Raw genomic sequence first — 26,385 nt, 5'->3', positions numbered from 1 at the left:
CGCTCATCTCCTGTAAAGATCTAGCAACATTATCACAGCATTCCTACTGTCACGTAGCAGACTGGGCAAGTTTTTTTTATAACACCCGGACGTCAATTAACTAATCCTACCACCCCTCCAACAGCTCAGTATTGAGCATCGCCTTTCCAAGAATTAATAACACACATTGACACTTACATTTGATTTCCGTCCGAGTCTTTGAATCTCTTTGGCTGGGACAACATCATGAAGTAAGTCTGGTCTGGACTGACCCTTGGACAGAAGCAAGACGCTCTCTTCAGCAGGATAACTTTGTCACCAACCTTTAGCTCGTGACGGCCTCCTGAAAATCAAAAGAATATTTTTACAAAGCCTATATCAACTCACTCTGTCTGTCTGTCCGTCTGTCAGGTACACCTTATTTCTCCTACACCCAATCTTAAATCAAGCTGAAATTTGACACAATTATTTATTTTACATGCTGACACAAGAATCAATAAAAGAAAATTAACTAATTAGTTAATTAACTATTGGTTGTTAATTTTTTTGTTTGGTATCTCGAACAAGTAAAAGAAATTTTACTTGACTGATAAGGATAAATAAGTTGAATTAGCACCCTTAATTGTTGGTAGAAAGATAAGTTTGTAAATAGCTATAAAACCAATTTTGACAAGCAGCTCCCTGGCAGAGTGGTTACTGTATTGGTTTGAGGAGGCCTTAGTCCTCAAGTTTGAATTCAGGACACGGAATTTTTTTTTTATAAATACATTTAAAAAGCGATAATCCAGATACCCCTCTTCTTTCTCCAAACTCTTCCCCTTTCCCACTGATCTAGACAAGGGATAGGATCATAGAGTATTGAGAACGCCAAAAGCAAGAAATTGCGCTAAACAAAAACGATTGGTAAAACATATTTGTAGTCGCACAGATTTATTGTTGTTGGTCTAGATCTATTACAAATTTAATTATACGACTGACCCAAACTAATTGATACAATTACACTTAAGTATTTTGCTTTACTTTGCTTTGTTAAAAATAGGTTTATATTGTCATTATCATTGTTAGGCATTTCCATACACTTGAGAGAGAGAGAGAGAGAGATAGATAGAGAGAGAGAGAGAGATTAAGGGATGTCTGTATACAAAATACGCAAAAAACTTCCAAATTCTGTATTTGACTAAATAAAGGTTTTTTTTTTTTTTTCAAAGAGTAAAGACAGGTTTGTTTGATATAAACGTCATGATATAAACGTCAAATATCTCATTGATTCACATAATGGACTCTCTCCTAATGGACAAGTTCTCTAGTGTTGGATACTCTAACAGTCTAACCTGATGGACACTCTCCCAGAAGACACTTTTTCTGACGAACACTGTCTTCCAAAGTACACTTTTTCCCAAATAGACTATCTCTCCTAGAAAATTTCACAAAATGAGGAAAGAACTTACTCTGAGAATGAACGACTTGAATTTGTCCAAGAATTCTCTCGAAACCAGCTTTTTCTAAGTCTCTGTCGAGAGCTTTGATTTCAAGAACTGCGAAAAACAAAAACAAAAAATAACCTTTAAAATAAAATGGCAATATAAAATAACCAATGAGGAAGTGCTACGAAGAGCAGTGTGCCAGGACATCCGCTCTGTTATCAGCAGCAGACGCCTCGGCAGGCTTGGCCACGTTCGTAGAATGCCAGTAGGTCGACTTCCACAAGACATTCTGTATGGCGATCTAATAGAAGGTAGGAGAGCCGCTGGTCGCCCACTTTTACGGTAAACGTATGTATGAAAACGCGACACGAAGCTCTTCAAAATCGACACTAGCAGCTGGGAAGAGGTGGCACTGGATAATCCACATGGAGAGAGAGAGCATAAAGAAAGGGTCTCGGATTGCAGATGCCATACACAGCAGCAGACGAAAGAAGGGTAAAAATGTAAGGCGCCTAGTGATTTCATATGCCCAACCTGTGATCGCAGCTGTGTATCAAGGATTGGCCTCTTTAGTCACACACGAGATTGCCAAGGGAAAAGATCATCTCTCGAGACGTAAAATGCCACAGACAGACAGAAGTACAAACAAAAATTTAACTAAGTCATTCATACACACAAGCGGCATTGTCATTACGTGGGGTCAGAGTCATAGGTAGGGTCAAAAAGATTAATAAACGTAGACCAAATATACTTTACTACAAAGCATCTCGCCTCCCCTTCTCTGGTCATGCACATGGAACAATTTTACAGTGATAATTGTCTTAAGAAACCTCATCATTGTTATCTTTTGTGACATCCCTTCGTTGTCTCCCTTAAATAATGTTTTATCAGCTCAACCTAAGAAAAGTAGAATCATCAATAGCCTCCTTTCACGATACTATTTATAGGAACTGAAACAAGAGTTTTTGGATCTAGGACTGAAGTGGGAAAATGGAGACGCTCACAGCAACAAAACAATCCTGATCGATGACAAGGAAACCTATCTGAAAAAGAGCCTGATATCAGCAAGCCTTTTGACCGCATAAACACGAAGTTGGAGTACCACTTGAAGTTGGTGTTAAGTTCTTTGTCCCTTCAATTCTACATAGACACCATTTAACACTTTCAATCCTGAGATGGTGTGTAGTGTAAAATCTTTACTATCAAATGGTGTAGAAATAGACATCACATGTTGCTGTTTCCATTATTTAAACATTGTAACTAGTTGAAGGAAATAGAGAACCCCACCCTCCACTGGATGCCACCATAATGACCTTGGTTAGCAATGTGTTGATCCTAAAACACGTGGGTCCAAAGGATTTAATGTTGGTCTAGTAATGCCACGAGTATACACTATGTTATAATTGTTTACTAAATCTGCGTCCTTTCCAGAGTAATTGGAAGAGAATGGAACGGCTTTTCTAGATCAACCAGGAAACCCAATGACTCATTAGTTTTACATTGTAATAGCAGTATATTAAAATTTCATACACTCGTTTATAAGATGTAACTATCAAATTTAAAGTAAGTTAATTAATTTTTTTAGTCGTATTACATAATATAAAATAATAGTGAAAGCAAATAGCTGTTTTTTTTTATTGTTTTTTTTTAAATAAGATGGATGACTAAATAGATTGAAAAATCTTTGTCGAACTCAGCCAAACAAGGATTTCAGTTGAAGACTTTCTGTCCGACAGACTCTTTATCACCATTACTTACATTATATGTTTGATACTTAACAAAGATGTTGAGACGGACACAAGTGACTTACTGTTGCCATGGATACTCACCATAAGACGCGTTGCTACAGGCAAACTTCATCATATCCATCCAACCGAGACCGTACCAGCTCTCCTCGCACGCAGCACAACGACCTGGTGGAGACACAGGGGGGGGGGTGAGGAGGAAAAGAAATCACTATTAGTAAGGAGGAAGTCACGGGGAATAAATGCACAATGATTACCTGGGGTAATCAAGGGTACTTAACACTTTACATTTGACTGCTTCCCTAAGACCCCCTACTCCCCCAGCGCTCTAATTCAGATTACGTACACCAACTGAAGGTTTCAAAATTATCGACTCGCGCCAATGTGTCGCCAAAGTGTGTGTGTGTGAGGGGTTGAAAAACAAGAGGAGAAGGGGGGATATGGAAGAACAAGGAAGGCAACAAAGCTGAAAGACAATAAATGACATTTCCACAGGTAAACACCGCTGGAAATTGCCTTTGAAAAAAAAAAAAATGAACCATTGCGTTACTAATTTTATTCCATTACAAGAGATATGAAAAAAAAAACATTTCTGGCTAAAATGGAGCCATTACTTGCCTTTCAGTGCTAACGAATCAGACATAATATAAGAACGCTTTTTAGAATAACACATTTATCGCACAAATTGAAAACAAGATTTCTGAGACTAATAGAGGCCACAGTATATTGTAGGACGTGAAAACTTACCGTGGTGGTGGGAGGGGGGGGAGTATACTTCCATGAGAGGAAATGAATAGACGAACTTAGGAAGCCATTATAACTTCCAGTACACTGCAAGTGGTAAGGAAGAATATCTCGATAACGATGGTCTGATCCGCCTGGCCATTCATTGTACTCCGTGGTGGCGGCTTCTCATATTTTGCGGTCATATACGAATGCATTAGTCGTAGCTGGGAGAATCGGGTGTGGCTCAGGGATTTGAGACTCGCAAAACTGATTTATGATCATCCCTCAGACAGAAGGTTAGTCTAGAAAAACGAATCACGCTATGGAGACATTGCCGGTTGTTTGTTTGCTTCGCATATTTCGAAGGCTCCTTCAAAAATTGATGATTATTACATGTTAGCCTGATCCTCCTGCAGGAAGGCGGGGGATGAAGGCTGGCAGAGTTCGAACCGGCGATCATCAAGACAACAGTCCAGAGTGCCACCAGTTATTTCCTTTGTTCGAGAGTCTCAAGGGCCTTTGACTCAACTACTTTTAGAAAGACGACTGTTTGCGAACGACTCAACACGTAACGCGTATAAAGGAAATGAGAAATGTAGCCCATCTAAGTCCCTCGGGTCGAAGAAATGGAGCACCAGTGAAGTTCTTTTTTTTTTTTTAGACAAAATCTGATACTTTCTCTCTAAATAAGATCTGATACTCTACAGTTCATTACTGAACATATTGCTGTAAACCTGATCCCCCCCCCCCCCGCCCTGACTAACTTTTTTTTTCCCACGGTGGAAGAAGGTAGATTTTTCTTATTCTGTCAGGCGTAAATGACTTGCGCTATTGCGTTAATGTGTGAAGAAACATTTGTTATGATTTTGGATTTCTCGGCTGAGGATTGAGGATTGTTTTCTTTAAATTGTGTTAGTGAATCGGGATATGTAAATTTGATTTGGAGATTGTGACATCATTTCTTTTTACCGGGGATATTGATTGATCATAGTTGGATTGTGCTTCTGCAAACAGACAGATACCATCGACCCGAGAATCGGTGAGTTATTTTCTTTAAATCAACAATATTCATTTACGAAAATAGAAAACACCAAACTGTGGGAGATGGATGGACAGGGAAATAAAGAGGTGCAGATTTTGAAGAGAAAGTGGAGATGGATTGGTCACACCCTTAGAAAAGATACCAACAACAGAGCTAAGCAGGCCTTAGAGGGGAACCACCAGGGCATAAGACGTAGAGGAAGACCAAAAAGCGCGTCGACGCAGTGTATTGGATAGAGCTGCGAAGCCATTAAAAAAACTATCACGAGACCGTGGAGAGTGGCGTGTTTTTTCTAAGACCCCTTGTTCCGCGGGGAACGCAAAGGAAAGATGATAATGATGAATGAACATATAACGTTGAACGGTTTATCTTTCATGAAAAGTAAAGAAAATGAACCGAATAAAAAAAATATAGAAAAGGGTTGTGAGACAGTGATGAGAAAGACAAACAGACAAACACCACAAACACAAACTGTTGGATAATCAATAGATGCAATCCCCAAAGCTAAACCCTTGTAGTTTCTGGACTCTTGAAAGTTCACGTTTTCCGTAGTATATGTTTTTCAACCTTTTTTTTTTTTTTGTATTTACTCTCTGATGCATTGATACACAGAACTACGGTTGGCAGCAGATATATTGATAAGTGATTTCATGGTATAACTAAAATGAGTTTACTGTCAGTTTTTAGATGTATACGTTTTGTGTGCGACAAAAAATGGCGTACCGCATATCGTTTTAATAAAACTTTGTGTTCTCTCTGCTGTGTAATATCCTTCCTAAAAATTGTTAGCTATTTTGTTATTTTATTTTGTTCATTTTCTTGATTTGTGTGCATCTTGAATAATAACACTGACTCCATTTAAAAATAAATAAAATACAAAAAATATTGTTACGGCATGAGTTAAGCGGCCAAGCTTCTTGGTCAAGGATTGATAGATTACAGGGGTTGGGGCATTTTTTTAAAGGAGACATAGACTGATAGACTCGTTTCTTATCTCTAGAAAATAACAACAATAATAATAATAACACAGATAATTCAAATAATTAATAATATTAATAATAATAACTGGAAACTGATAAAGGGACAATGATGAATTTTGTTTCCCTTTAACAAAACTCGACCCCTGGCTGCACCAGAGAATGAATACTCGTTCTTTTCTAACAAAATAATAATAATAATAATAATAATAGTAATAATAATAATAATAATAATAATAATAATAATAATCACAATAGCAAATCAACAAAACAGTATAACAATAATAAATAAATAAATAACCCAGCTTACTCTCTAAGCACTGGCAAATCTGTTTTTGGTTATCACAAAAGTTCGCCAACTGTCCGCTATTGTTGTTGTTCTTATAGAAGACTGTACACCTCGAATCTGTAGACAATGAAACAATAACAACACTTTGAACTTAATTCACTCAATATTGAGAATGTCCAAATCGAAAGAAGAGCTATGAATTTCAGTAGTAGATTAAATCTGTGTACTTAAATAGCGGCATCATAATACATCTGTAATAGATTTGTGGTCAAGTAATTGTATTTTCAACAAGTAAAGTTTGACATTGTTTAAATATGTTCTACTAATGAAACAAAGACTTTCTCCAAATAACAATACATCATTAAAGCCAAGAAGTCAGAACTCTGAAGCTTAACGCCAATAAGTCAGAACTCTGAAGCTTAAAGCCAAGAAGTCAGAACTCTGAAGCTTAAAGCCAGAAAGTCAGAACTCTGAACGTTATAGAATTGAGCCAGTTACCTGGGTTGTAGTAATCAAAGACTTGAACTTTAGCTGGTTGTAGATTCTCAGCAACATGTTCCTGTCTCGCTCGTAGTTTAAGACACTTTCTGTCTCGGTTTGTGAACTGCAGTCATAAAGGATTTAGATATAAGAACATACAAAAGAATTATTGGTAACATTAATGACCAACAGGAATAACACATATATTCCATATCCAATTACAAATATCTCACGAACATTGGCTATACGACAAAAAACATGTACATCAACATACAGGAACAAAATATCTTACCTCATCAACATACAGGAACAAAATATCTTACCTCATCAACATACAGGAACAAAATATCTTACCTCATCAACATACAGGAACAAAATATCTTACCTCATCAACATACAGGAACAAAATATCTTACCTCATCAACATACAGGAACAACATATCTTACCTCATCAACATACAAGACAACAGATCTCTGCGACTTCTCGTAGTGGTCGATTTTACCTTTCAACTTCAACTGTTTCAGAAATAAAGTAGAATGGAATTGACGTGAGCACCTTTTACTAACACCGTACCAACAAGAGTCAGAAGAAATATAAACAGGCCAGACTAATCGAGCCACTATTTCACAGTTTGAATTGAAAAAGGATAAATGGGCTCGACAGTTTCTCTACGTGTGCAACTCATTTGATTATTCATTGATACCAAACCAAAACGAGTATGCTAAAAAAGTAAATATATTGTTAGCATACTGCTGTTTTCTGTAGTTCCGAAATCATAAACCAATCGCATAGAAGGCCTGAACACTGACTTGCAACTTGCCCACAGGTTGCGACGTCGCAGGTTAGTGTTGAGGTCTTGATGGGACCCTCCAAACTTATTACACTATAGAGAAAAAGGTTATAAAATCTTACATCTATTGATCAGATCCTGAAATATTTGCTTATTTGGCTGCTTTATTTGATAGTTCATGTATCAACTGTATCAGTATATCAACTAAGCAAGTGACCTTTACTACCCCCCCCCCGCTTCACAAATCCTTTCAACATGCTTCCATTGGCTGTAACTGCCAGGGACTCGTACAAATTCACTTTCGCTTAATCAGACGTTTCAATCTCAGACGTTCTATCAGAAATGAACTGAATTGCGTCCTAGACCAAACCTCCTGCTGGGGCGGCAGGGGTTCAATTCTGCATGAACCATCGAATCGACAGTTCATATTACAGCACATATTACAAAGCCAGGTATTGTTCCAACAATATGTACTGCTAAAAGCATTATTAACATGGTTGAGATTTGAATAAAAAAAAACAACAAACAAGCAAGATAAAAATTTAAAAAAACAACAACTAATTAAAAGGAAAATACATTAGCATTAATTTCAAAAACTGTACCAATAAGTTTCATTTTTTAATATTAATATTATTTTAATTACCACTGATTGATTAACTAATTGCTTACTTCTTTTTATTGATTTTTGTATTGTCATCAGGGGTGGATTGGCTATATGGGCATTCGGGCGAATGCCCTGTGGGCCGGTACCTAATTAGGCTGGTAGGGCCACCTAAAGGGCCTCACATATAACGTATCAAATTGTTAAGCTTTATAACATTCTCTTGTAAAAGCCACTAGCGGATCCAGGGGGGGGGGCGGTAGGGGCGATCGCCCCCACCACTCGGCCGACCCCCCCCCCATGGGGGGGGGGCGGACGAATTTTAGTATAGAATTTACACAATTTGTATACGAATTTATTACTTATGTTAATAATATATACTAATTATTTATATTTCAACCTATTTTTAGATTATTTCGCCCCCCCCCACTAGTATGTTGACCGATTTGGTGGGGTCGGAAGGGGGCGATGGTATCAATCCCGCCCCCCCATACACCTTCGAGTGGGGGGGGCGGTCCAATTTATTTCTAGAAATCACAGCTTGCTAACAGAATCAATTAAACATCTATACCACTGATCTTCAACCTTTTTTGGCCTACCGCCCCCTTTTCGAATTTTTTCTTTACAAAAATTCGCCAGCGCCCCCCTCTAAGAAAAACAGTTATAAAGAAGCGTAAGAAGGCAAATTTGAACAAAATATCATCTATCTAGTAATTTGTATGCTGTCAATAACACTTATCCCGCTTGGGAGACGACCGCATGCCAAAGGCGATTGTTGTGAACTCCTTGGCCTATGACTGACGAGCCTTGAGTAGGACTGAGTTACAGAGATGCCCCCCTCCCCCGTGAGCGCTATAAAGATTTATTCAGGCGCCATTTCGCTCTCACTGGCATAGAGGAAAGTACCTGGCAGCATTCTCTGGCAGCAGATAGCCTCTGAGAGAAACAGTTAGAGAGCTCTTACAAAAACTGCGGGACAAACATTTGATACTCAAAGAAAAGCCAGCATACAACGGCTTTGTCTGCATAAAATTCGGGAAAATATGTAGGTCGCAGTTGGGTTTGCTTAGTTATGTGAAACACTGGACTCAGCCGTAATCTTCGGAATTAAAGGCAAAAACAGGCAATATTATCATTATGCAAAAATTATGTCAAATAATTTGCAGTGATTACACACAAAAATTAATTGTAAAGACTTTCTTTCAAATCCTAAGAATAGTCTCCGTTTGAAGTTTTGAATATTAGGGCCTACTGTTTTTAGGTTTAATTGTAAATTTAGTTTTACTTTTTAATATAAATATTATTATTGCTGAATTCACTACAAAATGAAATTAAGCTATTGGTAACCTTGTGCCTCCTGCAGTCTGACAATATTAGAAATTTCAAGCTTTAAATTAGCCAAGGCAAGGCGAAGGTCTCCTCTATTTGCTACATCCAGTCTATTTCTTTGCTTATTCATTAACTTTGTTACGCACTAAATCTAGGTTAACCATGTAGGTTGAAAAGCTAAAACATAATTCCTATTTCGACCACAGTTTTTGAATTTTACTCAAACATTTAAATGCAGCCACATCTCTGTTGTGCCTCCAGGGGCGTAGCTAGGAATTTTCATCGTTTGGGGTCCAAGGGGCTTGATATCTTTGGGGGCCGCTGCATTTTGCGTAATATTTAATTAAATTAATAAAAAAAAGCACTAATTTGGGCCCTCTTTAAATGGGGCACGGGGGATTTTCAATTTCCCCCCTCCCCCCCCCCCACCCTAGCTACGCCACTGTGTGCCTCCTATGTTTACATTCTTTTTACTGAAGACATAGTTTTGTAAATCTATTTTTTCATGCAACTCAATTTGAACGTCAGTAACAGATGTTTAATAATTTACATTTATTATCATCTGAAAATGCCATCAAAGTAGAACTTACTTTTTTTCTGGTGGCAATTCCCTAAATCTCAAGGAAATATTACATGACATACCAGTGAGTTTTCGTAAAAACATTTTATCAATGTTTTTTGTTTTTAAAAAGTTAAATTATTCTATTAAATGTTACATTTAATGTTTTTTTCAATTAATATTTTAATATGAATATATTAACATATCTAGATATAATCTAAAAGGCGTATTACCTAGTTTGTTGATCAAATCTTAAACGTTTATACGCGCAAGATCCAAGGACAATAAATACTCTCCGATCACAGTAAAAGAAGCAAGAATTTAAAAATAGAAAATGGGATTTCAAAACTCATTTTCTAACGCTGTTTTTGTTCTTAAATTAGAAGCAAGTTAACTATAATTTGTCTATATTTAGTTTCCCAGCTTTAATGTTGAAGAATTTTTAAATTTGTTCTGTTTCAGAGCACCTTTAGTTTCTTTTTTATACCCAGCGCCCCCTTACCGCCCCATTTTGTGCCCAGCGCCCCCCTACCGCCCCTTTGGCTCTCAGCGCCCCCCAAAATCTCGAAAACGCCCCCTAGGGGGCGATATCGCCCCCGTTGAAGACCACTGATCTATACGATTAAATCTTGTTATTGATAATTTAACCGATCTTTATACTATGTCGTTCCCTGTTTGCCGATTGGGGGGGGGGGGGCGAATACCTCTACTGCCTTTCCCACCTAAACCCTTTGAGTGGGGGGGGGCGGTCCGTTTTTATGGAGAAATCATAGTTTGTGAACAAAATTAATTCAATTAATATATAAATTTTATATTATGTCAATCCCTTTCTGGTATCTTGCCGATTCGGTGGGGTTGGGGGGAGGGCGGTTGCATGTACTGCCCTCCCCACTCTAGCCCTCTGAGTGGGGGGGGGCGGTCATATTTTTATGGAGAATCATAGTTTGTGAACAAAATTAGTTGAGTCGCCCCACCCCTATTCTTTAATGCCAAATGCAATCTTTAGCAGAAATTATTAAAGGAGCGAGGATTAATCGTTTTAACTTTACCGCCCCTCCCATTTCCAGACAGAGTTTATGTAATTTCACATTAATTTATAATAATTATTTTAAGAAAGTTAGAATTCAAACGAAATTTTTCATTATAAGAGTCACGATTGAGATGAGTTCTAAACCCAAATAATTATTTCATAGTCCCTTTTCCCAACCTTTACTCACTCTGATATTTTGCTAGTTAAATAAATTTGGGACTATAACTCACAATTTATACTTGAATTTTATTGAATATTATTTATCGAATAATTATTTTTTCGGCGTCGATCCTCAAAGCCAAAATCTAAATATGTGGGTTATCTTATCTTTTCATGGAAAAAATCGGTTTTATTTGCAATGTATTAAGGGCCTATAAATTCATATTAGAATACTTTTTTAATAGTATGAATAATGAGCCTTTGGCCTTTCTGTGAAGAATGCAAGAAAATTTTTTTGGCGTCGGAACCCCACTGATGAATAATGAGCTGTAGATGTCAGGAGAATGCGTTTCTGCTTTGAAGAATGCAAAAAAACGCTTTTAGCGACGGGGCTTTGCCCCGAACTCCATTGATGAATAATGAGCAGTAGATGACTGGAAAATGCGTTTCTGCATTGAAGAATGCAAGAAAACGCTTTTGGCCTCGGGGCTTCGCCCCGAACTCCATTGATCAATAATGAGCTGTAGATGTCAGGAGAATACGTTTCTGCAGTGAAGAATGCAAGAAAACGCTTTTGGCGTCGGGGCTTCGCCCTGAACTCTATTGATTAATAATGAGCAGTAGATGACAAGAGAATGCGTTTCTGCATTGAAAAATGCAAGAAAACGCTTTTGGCGACGGGGCGTCGCCCCGAGCCCCACTAACCTTATAGCGCTGCACCAGTTGTTTTGTTTTTCGCCGGAGGTTGAGAAATGCTGCTTTTTTTATTCTCATATATATATATATATATATATTTGAAATATATATATGTGTGTGTGTGCTGTACGCACGTTTATGCATAGGGTTAGGGTTTACTGGGCGTTAGGGTTAGGGTTTGGAAAAAAATCGCCCCCCCCCCCACTCGAAAGTTCTGGATCCGCCAGTGCCCTGAGCCTCGTTTTTTTTTAATTCTTTTACAGACTCTACAGTGTAACGATATTTTAATCTAATACATTTCCCGAAATAATGTAATAGCTTACATCCGTAGACAGTGCTACTAGCATGCTCCATACTTTTAGGGCCTACATACTTACTAGTTTAAAAGCTACATAAGGCGTACATTGTCTATAAGGATATAATGTTAAATTTATGCATGGGTTCGCAGTTATTGATTTTTTTTTTAGGACAGGTAGACATAGAATTTGATGTCCATCATATGATATACATTATGTGGGCTGCATTGTATAGAAATGCCCGGGACGATTTTAGGACCAGTCCGCCCCTGATTGTCATTCACTATGAAATAATTTTGCGAAATTCCAACTTGAACCGAAAATTAAAAGTGGGAGAAAAACGTGTGCGAAATGTTATAGGGGAAATAACTCCACATCTCTCAATAAGTATAGCATTTATTTCCTTTTTTTTCTATACCAAACAAAATTTAATTATTAATAATTAATAAACTAATTTGCAATTTTGTAATTTTATGTTTTAAGTACTGTTGTGCTCTTCCGCAGTGATGAGTACTTGAACTACGAACAAATCCCAACTGAGGTAACACCGAACTCAATGCTGAACATGAACACTGACGAAAGGTCAACAATCGATAAATGGAGTCGACTCTAAAAAGACTCTAGTGTTAAACAATAAACACTTTTAATACTTAAGAAGGGATCCGTCGAATGTCTTTTAGTAAAGCCGTATATTTACTACTGGTTATTTCTAATGTTCTACACAAAGCGTCTTGTTTATAGCGTAACTTAGAGTGTTCTTGTTTTTTAAAGATCTGTCACGTCACTTGTCACTAAATAAAACTTTCCCCTTATTCCCGAAACAGATACTTAATTCCTAATCATGTCATAACAATATAAAAAGTAATTGTTCAACTTGATTCGAGAATGGGTGTTTGAGAAAAAACGTGCTGAAAAATTGAATCAAACATACATACAGACAGACAGACAGACAGACAGAGGGAGAGGGAAAGACACGTGAGTAGCTTTAATAGAAAGACAGGAACAAACATGCATAATAGGATGAATAGATGTTGAAGAAAATGTGTTTGTTTGTTCAGGCTAATTGTTTGTTTGTTTGTTAAGTCAAAGGAAACAAAACATCGTAGACTTCAGTTAAAGAACATTTACTGGACTTAAATACACAAGTATAGAGCTTACATTTTCCAAGTCTTCGTCCACTGGGAGATAGCCAGTAAATAGCCCGACATCTACTACAGACATGCCAGTTGTTTTGTTACCTAGAAACCTGAAACATACACACACAAAGTAGTTTATAAGTATAAGGTTGTATCTTTTTTTTTATGTTGCAAAATTAAGGGTCTGACGGCAGTCTTAAGAAACTGATAAGTATGACAAAACATGACACTCTGAACTGACTAATAAACCTTTGGCATTTTACGTTTCGAGAGACGACCTTTTTCCTTTGCAACTTCTTGTGTGACTAAAAAAAGTCAATCCTTGATACAAAGCTGCAGTCAGGGGGTTGGGCATCTGTAATAACCAGGGGCCATTGCACTTTCTCCCTTCTTGCTACTACTTGCTACTACTGTTGTTTATGGCAACTGCAATCCGGGACCCTTCCTTTCTCGCTCATCATGCGGATCTATCCATTGCCACTTCTTACCAGCCGCTAGTGTCGATTTTAAAGAGCTTCAGGTCGCGTTTGCGTACATCAATAGGTAGAGAACTAAAAATATAGGGGTCTGAACTGACCTGTAGGTGACGTATTTAAAATATTCGAGTCTGAATTGACCGATGGTGGCGTTTTTTAAACGGTCAAAAGGTATTAAAAGATAAACCCTCCAAGGCTGGCTAAAAAATAGAACGATTTTCAAAAAGTTGACCATTGCAAACATCGATAATCAGAAAAGATTTGTTGCATTATTTTAACTTTAAATATAAATAAAAGTAAAGTTCCCCTTTCTTTGTTCCATGATTAACGTGGGTGTCCTGTGGCAAGCACAACGACCAATAGCCTTTAGTTTTCCACAACTAACGTCAGGTACTCATTAAGAGCTGAGTGGAATCAGAGGCGCCCAAAGATCCCAAAATTTAAAATCCCAGTCATCAGCAGAATTCGAACCTAGGACCCCAGTTCGGAAGCCAAGCATTTTAACACTCAGCCACAGCGCCTCCCTTAAATAAAGATGCTTAGAGGAAATACAAGAATTAAAATATTCAACCTTATAATAACTCCATTATTGAAGCACGATGGTCATTTTGAATGCCGCCCCCCCCCCCATTTTTTTTTCTTTGAAAAGAACTACGGTACACACACAGCTTGAACTATTTGGCAGTACTGACCTGACACAGACTTCAACACAGATGACAGAGGCGCTGTACGGTCTGACAGATCGTCGCTTTCGCCGTGGGCGGCCAATCTTTGATACCATGTTAGGATCTTCAAAATCAGATCTATGTAAATTTAAATGTTTCATACAATTTTGACAAACATTAGAAGTAAGAAGCCATGCTAGACTAAAATAACTGACAACATACTACAACATCGGATGAATGTTAACTAAACAATATTTATGTTGATTGTTTGTGTTTTTATTTGTGTGAAAATAGAGCAATCTACAACAAAACTGAACATTTTGAGAAGACATTAAATGCCGTTTGAGATAACAATATATTACAATATATTTTCAATAACATTGAATGGCTTCTAAGTAAAAGAGGAACGTAAGCCTAGATTTCCGTTGCTCGTTACAGAAAGGCACACAACTCAAGCTTTAGGCTTTTTAAACATGTTTAATATCAGAGGTTCTCAAAATGTGGTCCACGCAGGGGTCAGCTAGAGGATCGAAGGAAGTCCTCAGAAAGATGAAAATTGTAATCAGTTAAAATAACTTCTTGAGTAAAAGCCATTTCATCCGATCGAATTATTTGAATAATAATCAGCTCGCACATAATTACCGTTTTATAGAACTATTACGAATCATTCTATGTCGACCTAAACTAAAGATTTGAAAATATTCTTCACTTGGATACCCCCGACTGGGTATTGAACCTTTTTGTGAGTAAACTCAGATTAAAATTCCAGATGAATCCATAATAATACAGAAGTTGCTTGTTCAGATATCCACAAGCGAGGAACTTAAACCAATGTTTAAACAAGGAGACCCGAATTTCGGCTTCAAAAACATATTTTGAATTTTTTCCCGGCAATTATAGGTCATTGTTCAGAAGTTGTTGACTGCTTAAGCGTCTTCTTGTTTGGTACAACCTGGATTTATTGGCGTAATGAAACTCATCACAACTAAAAGAAATCAACTAGAAATTTGTGCGCGTTGAGCCAGACATAGATACTCATAAATTCTCATACCTCAACCGAGTTATTAATTTATTTTTCAAATGACAAATATAAGCAAACACTACTATTTTTTTGAATATTTACATTTGTAACTGAAATACTCAGTGGCGTAGCTAGGAGTTGGCCATTATTTGGGTGCCCCTGCATTTTAAGTAATATTTAATTGTTAATGTAAAACAACACTTATTTGGGGGCAAGGGGGATTTTAAAAATTCTCCCCTACCTCCGACTCTGGATATACTATGCGTTTGCTTTTTTTTTTCAATTAGGGGTCTGTGGGCATGTTTTGACTATATAAAGGGGTCCCCAGTTTTGAAAAGTTTGAGAACATCTGTGTTAAATAGGTTTACCTGTTCTCATCTTCATGTACTGTCAAATTGAGACCTTTGACCTTCTTTCTCCACAGGGTTTGAATTCTGGGTTGAACTGGAGGGAAGGTAAAGTCTTCATAATCTTCCTCTTCCTCCTCCTCGCTCGTCTGCTCTTCACAGTCCGTTGAACAAGGCTCACACTTGGACCTGAAGGAGTCACCAACAAAACCAATATTAATGTGCCAGAAATTTTCACATTTCTAATAGGAACACTCAGATGCTGTGGCTGAGTGGTAAGGCGCTTTGCAACCGGTTCCAAGATTCGAACCCTGGCGAAGGCTGGGATTTTTAATTTTGGGATCTTTAGGGCGCCCCTGACTCCAATCAGCTCTAATGGGTACCTGACATGAGTTGGGGAAAAAGTAAGGGCGATGGTCATCGCGCTAGCCACATGACACCCTCGTTAACCGTGGGCAACAGAAACAGATGACCTTTAGATCATATGTCCTATAGATAGCTAGGTCTACATATAACGATGCCATTACTTTAATAGGGAGACATTATTTTTTCATCATCATCATCATCAAACTCCATTTGAGTGAAAGTTTGAGAGGCTCAAATCCCAGGACACTTTTTTTTTATAGCTACTTCAATTCATCCCTTCATTACAAGAGATAATTTGTTTAGTTCAACTAGTAATGGCAAAAAATAAACATATTGCACAGTATAAAGTTAACTTTCTAGCAGAGCAAAACAAAAGACCATTTCCCTGAACCAACTGCTAATGTAATGGTAGTGGGTGTAGGAAGAAACATAGGAAAGGCTGGAGAGGAAATCTACAAGTGAAGAAACCAGTGACAAAACAAAATGAAAATGTCTGAAAGCTAGAAAGAAACATTAAAAAAAACACCTTAAATGTGCTGGGCAAAGCAAAATTAATGGTTACGAAAGTGCAATCACCCTATCTGCTTATCTTATCTTATATAATTCAAACGTTACTTCAAAAAAGATCATTACGTCCTACGCGTCATGCATCTAGTCATGCATATTAACCAACGACTTAAATTCTTCCAAGTCATTAGTTTTCCTGGCTAGCTCAGGCAACCCGTTCCATGCTCTAATAGCACTAGGGTATAAAGAGTATTTGTATACATTTGTCCTAGCATATGGAACGAGGAATGTTCCTTTATCTTTGTGTCTATACATCATTTGTACTTTTCTAGAAGAAAAAGTCATAAGCTATGGTAAGTCGTCTTTGAGTAGCCACATTACATTTCAATCTGAGAACTATAAAGTCAACACTGAATTTAAGTTTCATATTTAAAAAACTACATTTTAATATTGTAAGTTTTATTCACTTTTTGATTATCAAACTTATTTAATTAATTATCAATGATTTAGTAAATAATAAATATTTTTTTGTATTGCTCCATGTTTTTGTTAGGACAATGAATAATTGTGCAAAATTTCAACTTGATCCGAGAATGGCAAGTGGGAGAAATAATATCTTACTTTCTGTTGTCCCAGAAGAAACTTTGCAGCAAGGTGTTATGCTGGTGTGTTGCCACTGTGACGTCAAAGTGACAGTTGTTGCGGTCCTCAGGGACGTTGAACCTGACTTCCACCTGCATCATGCCGACACCTGTACCCTCAGCCTCGAAGTGAAGTTTGCCTCCAGTTGGAACCTAAAACGGACACCCAAACGAACAAGTTTTTTAAAATGTAATTTCACCTTGAAAACCACAGATGCTATCTCAATATATTTCAAATAATTATTTTAAATGTTGTATCAAACAGAACACCCAGGGCCGGATTTAAGGGAGAGCAGGCGCCTCTGACAGCCCAGGGGTATTTACAAGAGAGGGGTCCCCACAAAAGAGATTTTAAAAAATAAAATTTTTGAAGTGTCAAAAACTTTAAGATTGTTTTTTTTTTCTTCCAAACTTTTTTCCCCACATTTTTACAATAACATTGGCAACACTGTCCCGTTTAAGAAGTGTCAGCTTATTAGCGTGCTCATCATATTGCAATGTAGCTGCGGATGTACGTCAGTGTGTCCCCCCCCCTCCAGGGCCTTACCCTCCACAAACTAAAGAAAAGAAGATACTAAAGTTTGCAAATGTAATATTTCTTTAAAGAAGGAGAATGAGATTAAAGTTGAAAGTACTCTACCCGGTATTTCCTCCTTCTAAGTCAGGCATGCTAGTGGACATAAACATTATTATTATTAAGTAGACTGTGTTTAGAGCTTTTGAAAAATTATTTCAGTTTTTATTCTCTATTGTCAGAAAATAAAATGGTCTCAGCTGTGTAGAATAACGGAAATAGATAGACCCCTGAGACACATCGATTAAAATACAATGTGTACACGGATACTGCTCACATGACGTTTCTTTGTCTACAGTGAGTCTACACTTTGTTCATTGTAAAGTAGATCTACAAAGTCTAAGTCAAATTTAAAAGAAAGAATTTGGTTCTTAACAGATTATTCAATACCTTTTAAAATCATATATTCCAATACATGGGCGTAGCCAGGATTTTTTTTCGGGGAGGGTTTTGGGGGGGGGATTCCCCTCTGACCCCCCCTCCGCGGAAAAAAATTATATATATATATATATATATATATATATATATATATATATATATATGTGTGTGTGTGTGTGTGTACATAATTAATCTTCATTACATTCTGACCCTTTCGGAAGACGTTTATTGTTTATTGTAGACTCCCCGCCCTTGCTAGCAAGGGGGTCTGGGGGAGTTCGCAGCGCTCCCCCAGCGCGGGGCGAAACCCCGCCGCCGAGCACTATTTCTGGTATTGAAAGCCAACAAAATGCATATTCTGAGGTATCTACAGTGCATTATCTTGCTATTAAAAAGTTTTTTTTCAAAAACCTAATGTGCTATTCTTACTGACTTAGACCCTCTTGCACCGTTCGGCGCATTTTCCGGCAAGCTGTTTCCGCAACTCTTATTTTGCGTAATTCATTTTGTGTGAGAACATGTCCCGCAAAACCTCGTGCGACGCTCTGTCACAACCTTACTAAAGATTCGACTCCCAGTTTGGCATATGATTTCTTTGATTTAAACCCGATCTCTATAACTGACTCCTAAAATCTGTCTTAGTCATCTTTGTTGAGACACATTTAATGATTTTCAATTTCGGCAGAAGACTATTCACACTTTATTAATGGAGCCCAAGCCATTGGTAGAAATTTGTAACCTTTCTTGACTACGCTCTTGGAATACATGCCTGTATTTCGCTTTAGATTTTATATCGAAAAGGAAAGTTTTCTCGTCAAATCATCTGTTGAGGGATTTTAAACTAAGAAATCTCTGGAGTTTTTTTTGTTTTGTTTTTAATTCAAAACCCCATTTAGCTACGATCATAGAATTTGGTGACTGTAGTTTGCTTTAAAATGATATTGAAGAGAGAGGTTTTCAACTCTAAACGCTCTGTAGGGGAATTTTAAACTCAAAACCATCTGGAGGGTTTTAAACTTTAAAGAAAAAGTCATCTGGAGAAGGGGGATTTAAACTCAAAACTCCTTTGGCTACGCTCATAGATTTTATAGTGTGTAATTTGCTTTTTTTTATATTGAAGAGGTACTTTTTAGCTTCAAATCCCAACTGGAGGGGAGGGGGGTTTAAACTCAAAACCCCTTTGGCTACGCTCATAGAATTTTGAGTGTGTAATTTGCTTTTTTTATATTGAAGATGGGGTTTATCGTAAATTTTGGAGGGGGGTTTAAAATCAAAATCTTCCTCAACTGTGCTGTTGGAATTTGGGGATTGTTGTTTGCATTTTTTTTGTTTTGTTTTATAGAAGAGGGGGATTTAACTGAAAAAACCTCTGGTAGGGGGTTTAAAATTCAAAACCCCCTGTAGGGGGTTTTAAACTCAAAGCCCCCTGGTAGAGGGATTTGTATCTCAAAACCCCCTGATAGGTGTTTTTTAAATCTCAAAACCCCCTGGTAGGGGGATGTTATCTCAAAACCCCCTGATGGGTTTTTTTTTAATCTCAAAACCCCCTGGTAGGGGGATTTAAACTCAAAACCCCCTTGTAGAGGTTTTTTAACTCAAAACTGCCTCGGCTGTGCTGTGGTAGGTGATGATTTAGTATTAAAATCTCACCTAAAATAAACAAAATGAAAGCAAAAATCAGTCACTTAATTCCGTTCCCCCCCTTGCGGGGGGGGGGGATTTCATTTCGGTGGGGGTTTGAACCCCAAGAACCCCCCCTGGCTACGCCCATGTTCCAATAATCCCCAAACTAACGAATATACATTTTTTATATATATTCAAATAGTCCCCAAACTAACGAATGTATTTTTGGTTGAATTCAACAAACTGTCGTCATTTAAACAAATCCCATGATACAAACCTTCGGGACAGTTTTGACTACCATAGCGTCCTCAGGGGTCAGCGAGATGGACTTTCTGAAGTGGTCATCCACCTCGGACCTGATGTGGCATGTCATGTCCAGAATGGCCGAGTATGACTTGATGCTGTACTCTGAGAGCGCTTGTAGACCAACCACAGTGTCCTGCAGAGAAATAAGAATGATTGAAATCAAGCATATCTAGCCGTTAGTTTAAAATAAACACTGATAGCGTGCTAGCGATATTGTAGCTCTTTAATTATTATCAAAATTTTGTACTAGTTTTTTTTTATATAAAGTTGTTAGCGTCGTTTATTTTGTAATATTCATAAAATAGGATTAAATTAACTGATTAAATTGTGAAAGAAGAGGATTATCACACGTTTACCTAATCATCTTTGCAATGTGTTAAAATTTTTTTTAGCTGCAACCAACTCAATGAAAAAACAAAATTATGTAAATTTGTTTCTAGCCAACACTCGCTCTACTTTGGTACAGATTGGAGTACAATTATATAATGAAAAAAAATATTATTAAAACACCTGACTTATATTGAATGAAATTGCGTTAATCATTTTGAAACAATTAAAAATGTTAACTAGTGATGCCCAAAAAAAGGGCCGCGGGCCAGATCCGGCTTGATGTGGGTCCATCCGGCCCGCCGAAATGTCGGCATAATGTATAGAAAAATGGATAAATGAAAGTGCTACTAGAATTAACGGGCCCTAATTACGAGTGCATGTCTAAGTCGGAGGCACTTTATGAAGCAAGTCTTTCCAAGTCAAGCAAGTCCATGTCGGAGACATTGCGAAGCGCAGGTTAAAAAGCAAAAACAAAATGGGGGTTCCAGAGAGCGAAAGAAAGAGAGAAGGTTAGAGAGAGAGAGTGGGCCGTAAAATTCACGGGATAAAAAGTTTGTTTGGTTGATCGTTCAAATGTGACCTATTTATTGCGATTTACAAAAACACTAGAAGAAGGTGTTCCGGTCATAATAAACAATATAAAGGCTGGTATTCCTGATTTAAGTGTTACATAAATAAACAGACTTTCATTTTTCTTCTAATGCTGGGTCTACAAGCCTATCATTAGAACTATATATATACCCAAAAGTAAATGTAAACATCATTTTTTTTTCAATTCTTTCTGAAATTTCAGGTATTAAGATAGTCGAATTCAAGGGATAATCTCCTTGCTTATTATACCCCTTTTCAATTATAAGAACCACATAGGGGGGGCTTTAATCAAAGGTAGACAATCAATGCATTTGGAATTCCCTTTACCGTAAAGGTAAAGCGAGCGTGATGACCTCCCTTGCTTCTTAACTTCAAGAAAGTAATATTTCTGTCTCTTAGTATGGCAACCTTAGAGCAACCAACAAGGAACAACAAAATAGAATTTATTCTTATTGAATCGAACGATCGGTCAGCAGTCGAGTCAGCACTCATAGAACAGCAATCGTATCACACTCTAATATGGAAAACGTTTTCTAGTAAATACATAAATAAATATTCCAATGCATTGTGCCCATCAACCATTACTCTGCTTTTAGACTAATTATATCTTCTAAAAACAACAAGTTCAGCAATTTGCAATTCACGCAGCCATGTTTCTGGTTACATACTGTTGTTACGGGTTGTTGACTTGTAGCACCAAACTGTTGGTAGACATCGAAACCGTTATAGGCGTACTGTATCTTAACTAATAAAAGTTTAAATAACTTGAATAACTTCCTTGTGTGAACAAAACTACAAAGAAATTGTTGTGATCAAATGAAATAAGTGTAGTAAAGTTTAGTAATACTATTTTTTAACCAAATCTAACTCACTACAATAACACAACCTTTCAGTCTCACGTTCTGGATGCCATGTATCTTAACAAAAACCAAGCGAAGACAACGCCACCTATCTTGCATCATTCACAACCAATCGCTAATCTCTTCCCACCTTCACCATAGAGACACACACGCACACTCCATAACACATACCTGGGTAGAAATAAAAGCCCCCTGTGAGTTCCTCTGTGACAGAAGCCACCCCACGATGCCGGTGCTGGTCGAGATGTCTCCCCGGGCCAGGTTGGTGAGAAGCGCGTAGGAGGTCACCTCCACGGCCAGAGCCCCGGGCTGCTTGGTGTACCAGTAGGGCTTCTCATGCCCCTCGTAATCCTCCTCTGAGCCGTGAGACCAGTACGTATACCCTGTGTCAAGATTGATATCATACATGTTACAACAAATTGGGCGACGCCTAAAACAGACGCTTTTAAAACTTGTGCAATATAAAATGTAGCTGCTACCATGTAGGACTTCGCACAATTTTCTCGATGGTTAAGCTAAAAGTACCTTCTGGAGAAGACTTGGCCATTGATTGCAGTCTCTTGACTACACCGTCACTAGATGGAGAGCCTGCTAATGTCAAGGCGAAAGCGCTGATTGCCAATGCCAATGGGCGGTCCGTCTGGGCCACTGTTGTTTCTATGTATCGCAGTGCCTGGGCAGTGACGTCCTTGTGATCCTAGAAAACACAAGAAGCTGTTTTATTACTTTTAGAATGCTGCAAGAAGTTTTCATATTTTAGAAAGTCTAAGGATTCTTTCCTTGTGTGTCTTACAGATCAGTGGATCTAATTCTAAATTCTTTGGTAGCGATATTTCTAGAAAAGGTTTATGCAGTATTCCGCCTTTACTTTTTTTTATAGTATAGGGAAATTGCAGGCTCAATAAGTCACATTTAGGACAGGATGGCTGTCTGGTCGTGAGGTATGCAATCTGGGCTATCGTCTCGGTTGTCCCGGGGATGAGCCCTGCTCTCCGCCATCAACAGCCAGCCATCCATTATGGGTCATTTGGGCTAGGATGTAATAATGATCGATTTTTGAAGAACATTTAAAAACAAATATAAAACTACATGTCATAAAAGAGACAGAGAGACAGAGAGACATACGGAGAGAGAGAGGGAGAGACAGAGAGAGAAAGTGAGAGACAGAGTGAGAGACAGAGTGAGACACAGAGAGACACAGAGAAACAGGGAGAGAGAGAGAGAGAGGGAGAGAGACAGAGAGGGGGAGAGACAGAGAGAGAAAGTGAGAGACACAGTAAGACACAGAGAGAGAGAGAGATAGAGAGAGAGAGAGAATGTAACTTACATTTCCAGGGCAATCACATTCCAACAATGCAATAAGAATGAAAGCCGCATGGCTGACATCTCCATTCACACCACCCTGTCAACAAAATCAAGTCAAAACTTTTGTATTGTTTACATAAATGTTAACTTACAATGTCACTAAACATTCAAATGTTTAGTTCCAGCTGTTTGTCGCCACATTACACACCACGAACATATCAAGCAGTTTCTTTTAAATCGAAATGCAACATCAGAAATGTATATGTTCCAGGAAGAAAACTATTTGGCATCAACGAGTCACTGAACAATATTTAAATAAATTATGGCTTTTATATAGCGCTACTTTCATGCTTATAGCATGCTCAGAGCGCTTTGGTCCAATCTCAGTTGTGGACCAGTGGGGGTATCTAGGAGAATGTTTTTCCGTGCTGCCTTTAGGCGCTCAGTAAACACAACTCTGCCCGAGTCGGGTGTCGAACCTCGAGCCGCCTTCATAGGTAGCCAAGCCAAGCAAAGTTCAAGCGCACTTGGCCTCTCGACCACGCCTTCCATAATATCCTCTCTCTTTGTTGTGATCCGTGTGCACAATGTAATTTAAAGATGTTTCACAGGAACTATTGTATTGCCGTAACAGAGGCTACATTGCTTAAGTATTTAAATTTTATCCTATGCTATATAACAGCTACATCACATGAGCCATCGATAAATAATTGAAATAAAACCCCTACTACTAAAACTACGTACATAGAAGGACATAGGCTTGATTGATAGCGCGAAGATCTGGTTAAGAAGGTTACAATTCCGAAACACTGCTTTTTTAAGTAACATTTATAGTTAGTTTATTATGAAGAATTAAGATTCAATATAATTTTGAATTAAGAAAGCATATTGACTTTAGATTCGTTAGGAATTAGAGAATAGTCTAAAATTTATTATTGTTTTCTTGTTTTACTACTTTATGCAAAGATTAGGAACTTGTTTCCGAATACTGATAATTTAGATTTAGGGTTCAAAGACGTACTATACACACCGCGATTACCACCAGTCAGTAAAACTCAAAGAGACCTCAGATTCTTCTGCTATCCCATAAACTTTTCTGTTCCCCCAGACATTTCTGCTGCTGGACACTATATACTCACAAGCATCTCTCTATGGGTCACCCAGACCTCTTCCCTAAAGCTGCCGTCTGGTTTCTGCTGCTTGGCGATCCAGTGAAAAGACGAGCAAGTCTGGTTGTGGTCTACTGTGACGTAGTGCTCAGCCTGACACAGAGTCTTCATGGCGAACGCCGTCAGCCTGGGGGGAAAAAAGGAACATCTACACATTTTGATATCAGCACCGACAGGGAGAAATAAAAAGGGGGGGGGAGAAACACGTTGGAAAGAACAGGAATGACTAGACTGGCTTATCCTTTGCTGTCAGGGCCAGCCTTAGGCCACTGCAACCTATGCGGCCGCAGCGGGCCCTGCACTTTCATAGGCTCAGCGCTAATTCTAGGTGTAAATTATTAAATTAACACATGATAACCTTTATGCAATAATAGGGTTTCCCGCGCCTCCTGATTTTCCAGAACCCCTTGAAATCTCCTGAAATTGCAAAATATACGAAAAAGTCCTGGAAATATTAAATTATAATAATCTACTAATAAAATTATAAAATTTTATTAGTAGAAAAATATACAAATTTGTCATTTTGCTGTGCCATTCCTACGTACGATAAAAAAAACCCGGCATTGTGAGTTTTCTTTCAATACAAATTTATTGCAAAGACGAATGTAGTTTCTAATACAAAATCTTAAATTTGACATTATGCTTATCCCTACCCAGACTGGGACCGGGTCAATCAGTTTCGCTTAGGGCCCCGCAATCGTTAGGGCCCTGTTTGATGTAGTAGACCGCAATAAAGCCATAAAATTAGATGATAAATTGTTGACTTACTGATGACATATACCCAAACTGAAACTAAATACGAGCACAACCAAGATACAAATTAATAATAATAATAGTAATAAAAATAATGAGATAGCAATGTCTTCGATTCTGAAGATTAAGGATGAGTGCAGTGTTTATATGAATAAGCAAACCCAGTTGCTTCCTGCATATTTTTCCCCATCTAGTCCGCGAGGGCGCGATGGATGAGTGGTTAAGCGCTTGGCTTCCGAAACTTGGATCTTGGGTTCGAATCTTGGTGAATTTCGGGATTTTTAGGGCGTCCCCGAGTCCACCCAACTCTAACGGGTTTCTGACTTTAGTTGGGGAAAGTAAAGGCGGTTGGTTGTTGTGCTGGCCACATGACACCCTTCTCTTGAACCGTTGGCTAAGGAAACAGATACCCTTAACATCATCTGCCTCAAAGATCGCAAGGTCTCAAGGGGAAACTTGACCTATATTGGTTCGTGTATTGTCATCGACTGAATAATTCTGCAAAATTTCAACTTGATCTGAGAATGGGAAGTGGGAGAAAAAAAAAACGTTTCAAAACCGTAATAAGGGGACTAAATCCATATCCTAATCTCTCATTAAGTAGCAATTATTCCCCTTAGTTCGAAATCAAACAAAATAAATAATCACCAACAATTAATTAACTAATTGTTTAATTTTGGAGATTGATTCATGCTTTGTCAGGGTCAATCAATAATTCTGCAAAGTTTTAACTTGATCTGAGAATGGGGAATGGGAGAAAAAACACGCTCAAACCTTTAACCATACAGACAGACATACAGACGGACAGACAGACAGACAGTGTGAGTTGATATAAATAAGATTTGTACAAATAATTTCAACAGTACTCCGCTGACTACCGCTTTGTCTGCCTTAGATGTGGCGAAATTAGCAGGCCGCAATAGTGTCTGCATTGTCACATGAAATCCTACCCTCATCTAAAACTAAAAACGCAAAATACCTAGGTGTTATAATAAATGAAAAACTGTCATGGAATCCACATATTGATGAAAATACAAAAAAATCAAACAAAGCATTAAGATTTATTAAAAGAAATTTCTATAAATCAAATAAGAACATAAAACTAAAATGTTATTTAACCTTGGTTAGGCCAATAATAGAATATGCATCCTCCGTTTTGGACCCCTCAACTCAAGAAAACATTAAGAAACTGGAACAGACACAAAATAGAGCAG

The 26,385-nt window shown here is 37.9% G+C and overlaps 1 protein-coding gene across 1 annotated transcript in view; it reads right to left on the bottom strand.

Annotated features, from left to right (window-relative positions):
• LOC106056350 (A.superbus venom factor 1-like) overlaps nucleotides 1–26,385 on the bottom strand; it is a 117,097-nt gene that overhangs the window by 2,868 nt on the left and 87,844 nt on the right. Inside the window, exons 25-39 of the mRNA XM_056040057.1 lie at nucleotides 24,389–24,545; nucleotides 23,272–23,346; nucleotides 22,470–22,641; nucleotides 22,116–22,327; nucleotides 20,135–20,296; nucleotides 17,263–17,435; nucleotides 15,790–15,957; nucleotides 14,428–14,538; nucleotides 13,282–13,369; nucleotides 7,110–7,178; nucleotides 6,681–6,786; nucleotides 6,204–6,299; nucleotides 3,233–3,316; nucleotides 1,428–1,514; nucleotides 178–322 (exon numbers count right to left, since the gene is read on the bottom strand). Of these exons, the coding sequence (XP_055896032.1) occupies nucleotides 178–322; nucleotides 1,428–1,514; nucleotides 3,233–3,316; nucleotides 6,204–6,299; nucleotides 6,681–6,786; nucleotides 7,110–7,178; nucleotides 13,282–13,369; nucleotides 14,428–14,538; nucleotides 15,790–15,957; nucleotides 17,263–17,435; nucleotides 20,135–20,296; nucleotides 22,116–22,327; nucleotides 22,470–22,641; nucleotides 23,272–23,346; nucleotides 24,389–24,545 (1,905 nt within the window). The remainder of the gene's footprint in view (nucleotides 1–177; nucleotides 323–1,427; nucleotides 1,515–3,232; nucleotides 3,317–6,203; nucleotides 6,300–6,680; nucleotides 6,787–7,109; nucleotides 7,179–13,281; nucleotides 13,370–14,427; nucleotides 14,539–15,789; nucleotides 15,958–17,262; nucleotides 17,436–20,134; nucleotides 20,297–22,115; nucleotides 22,328–22,469; nucleotides 22,642–23,271; nucleotides 23,347–24,388; nucleotides 24,546–26,385) is intronic.

This window comes from Biomphalaria glabrata, chromosome 9 (assembly GCF_947242115.1).
Source record: "Biomphalaria glabrata chromosome 9, xgBioGlab47.1, whole genome shotgun sequence".
NCBI classification, from domain to species: Eukaryota; Metazoa; Mollusca; class Gastropoda; family Planorbidae; genus Biomphalaria; species Biomphalaria glabrata.
The sequence above is the reverse complement of the archived record's forward strand: the minus strand, read 5'-3'. Positions and strand labels throughout refer to the sequence as shown.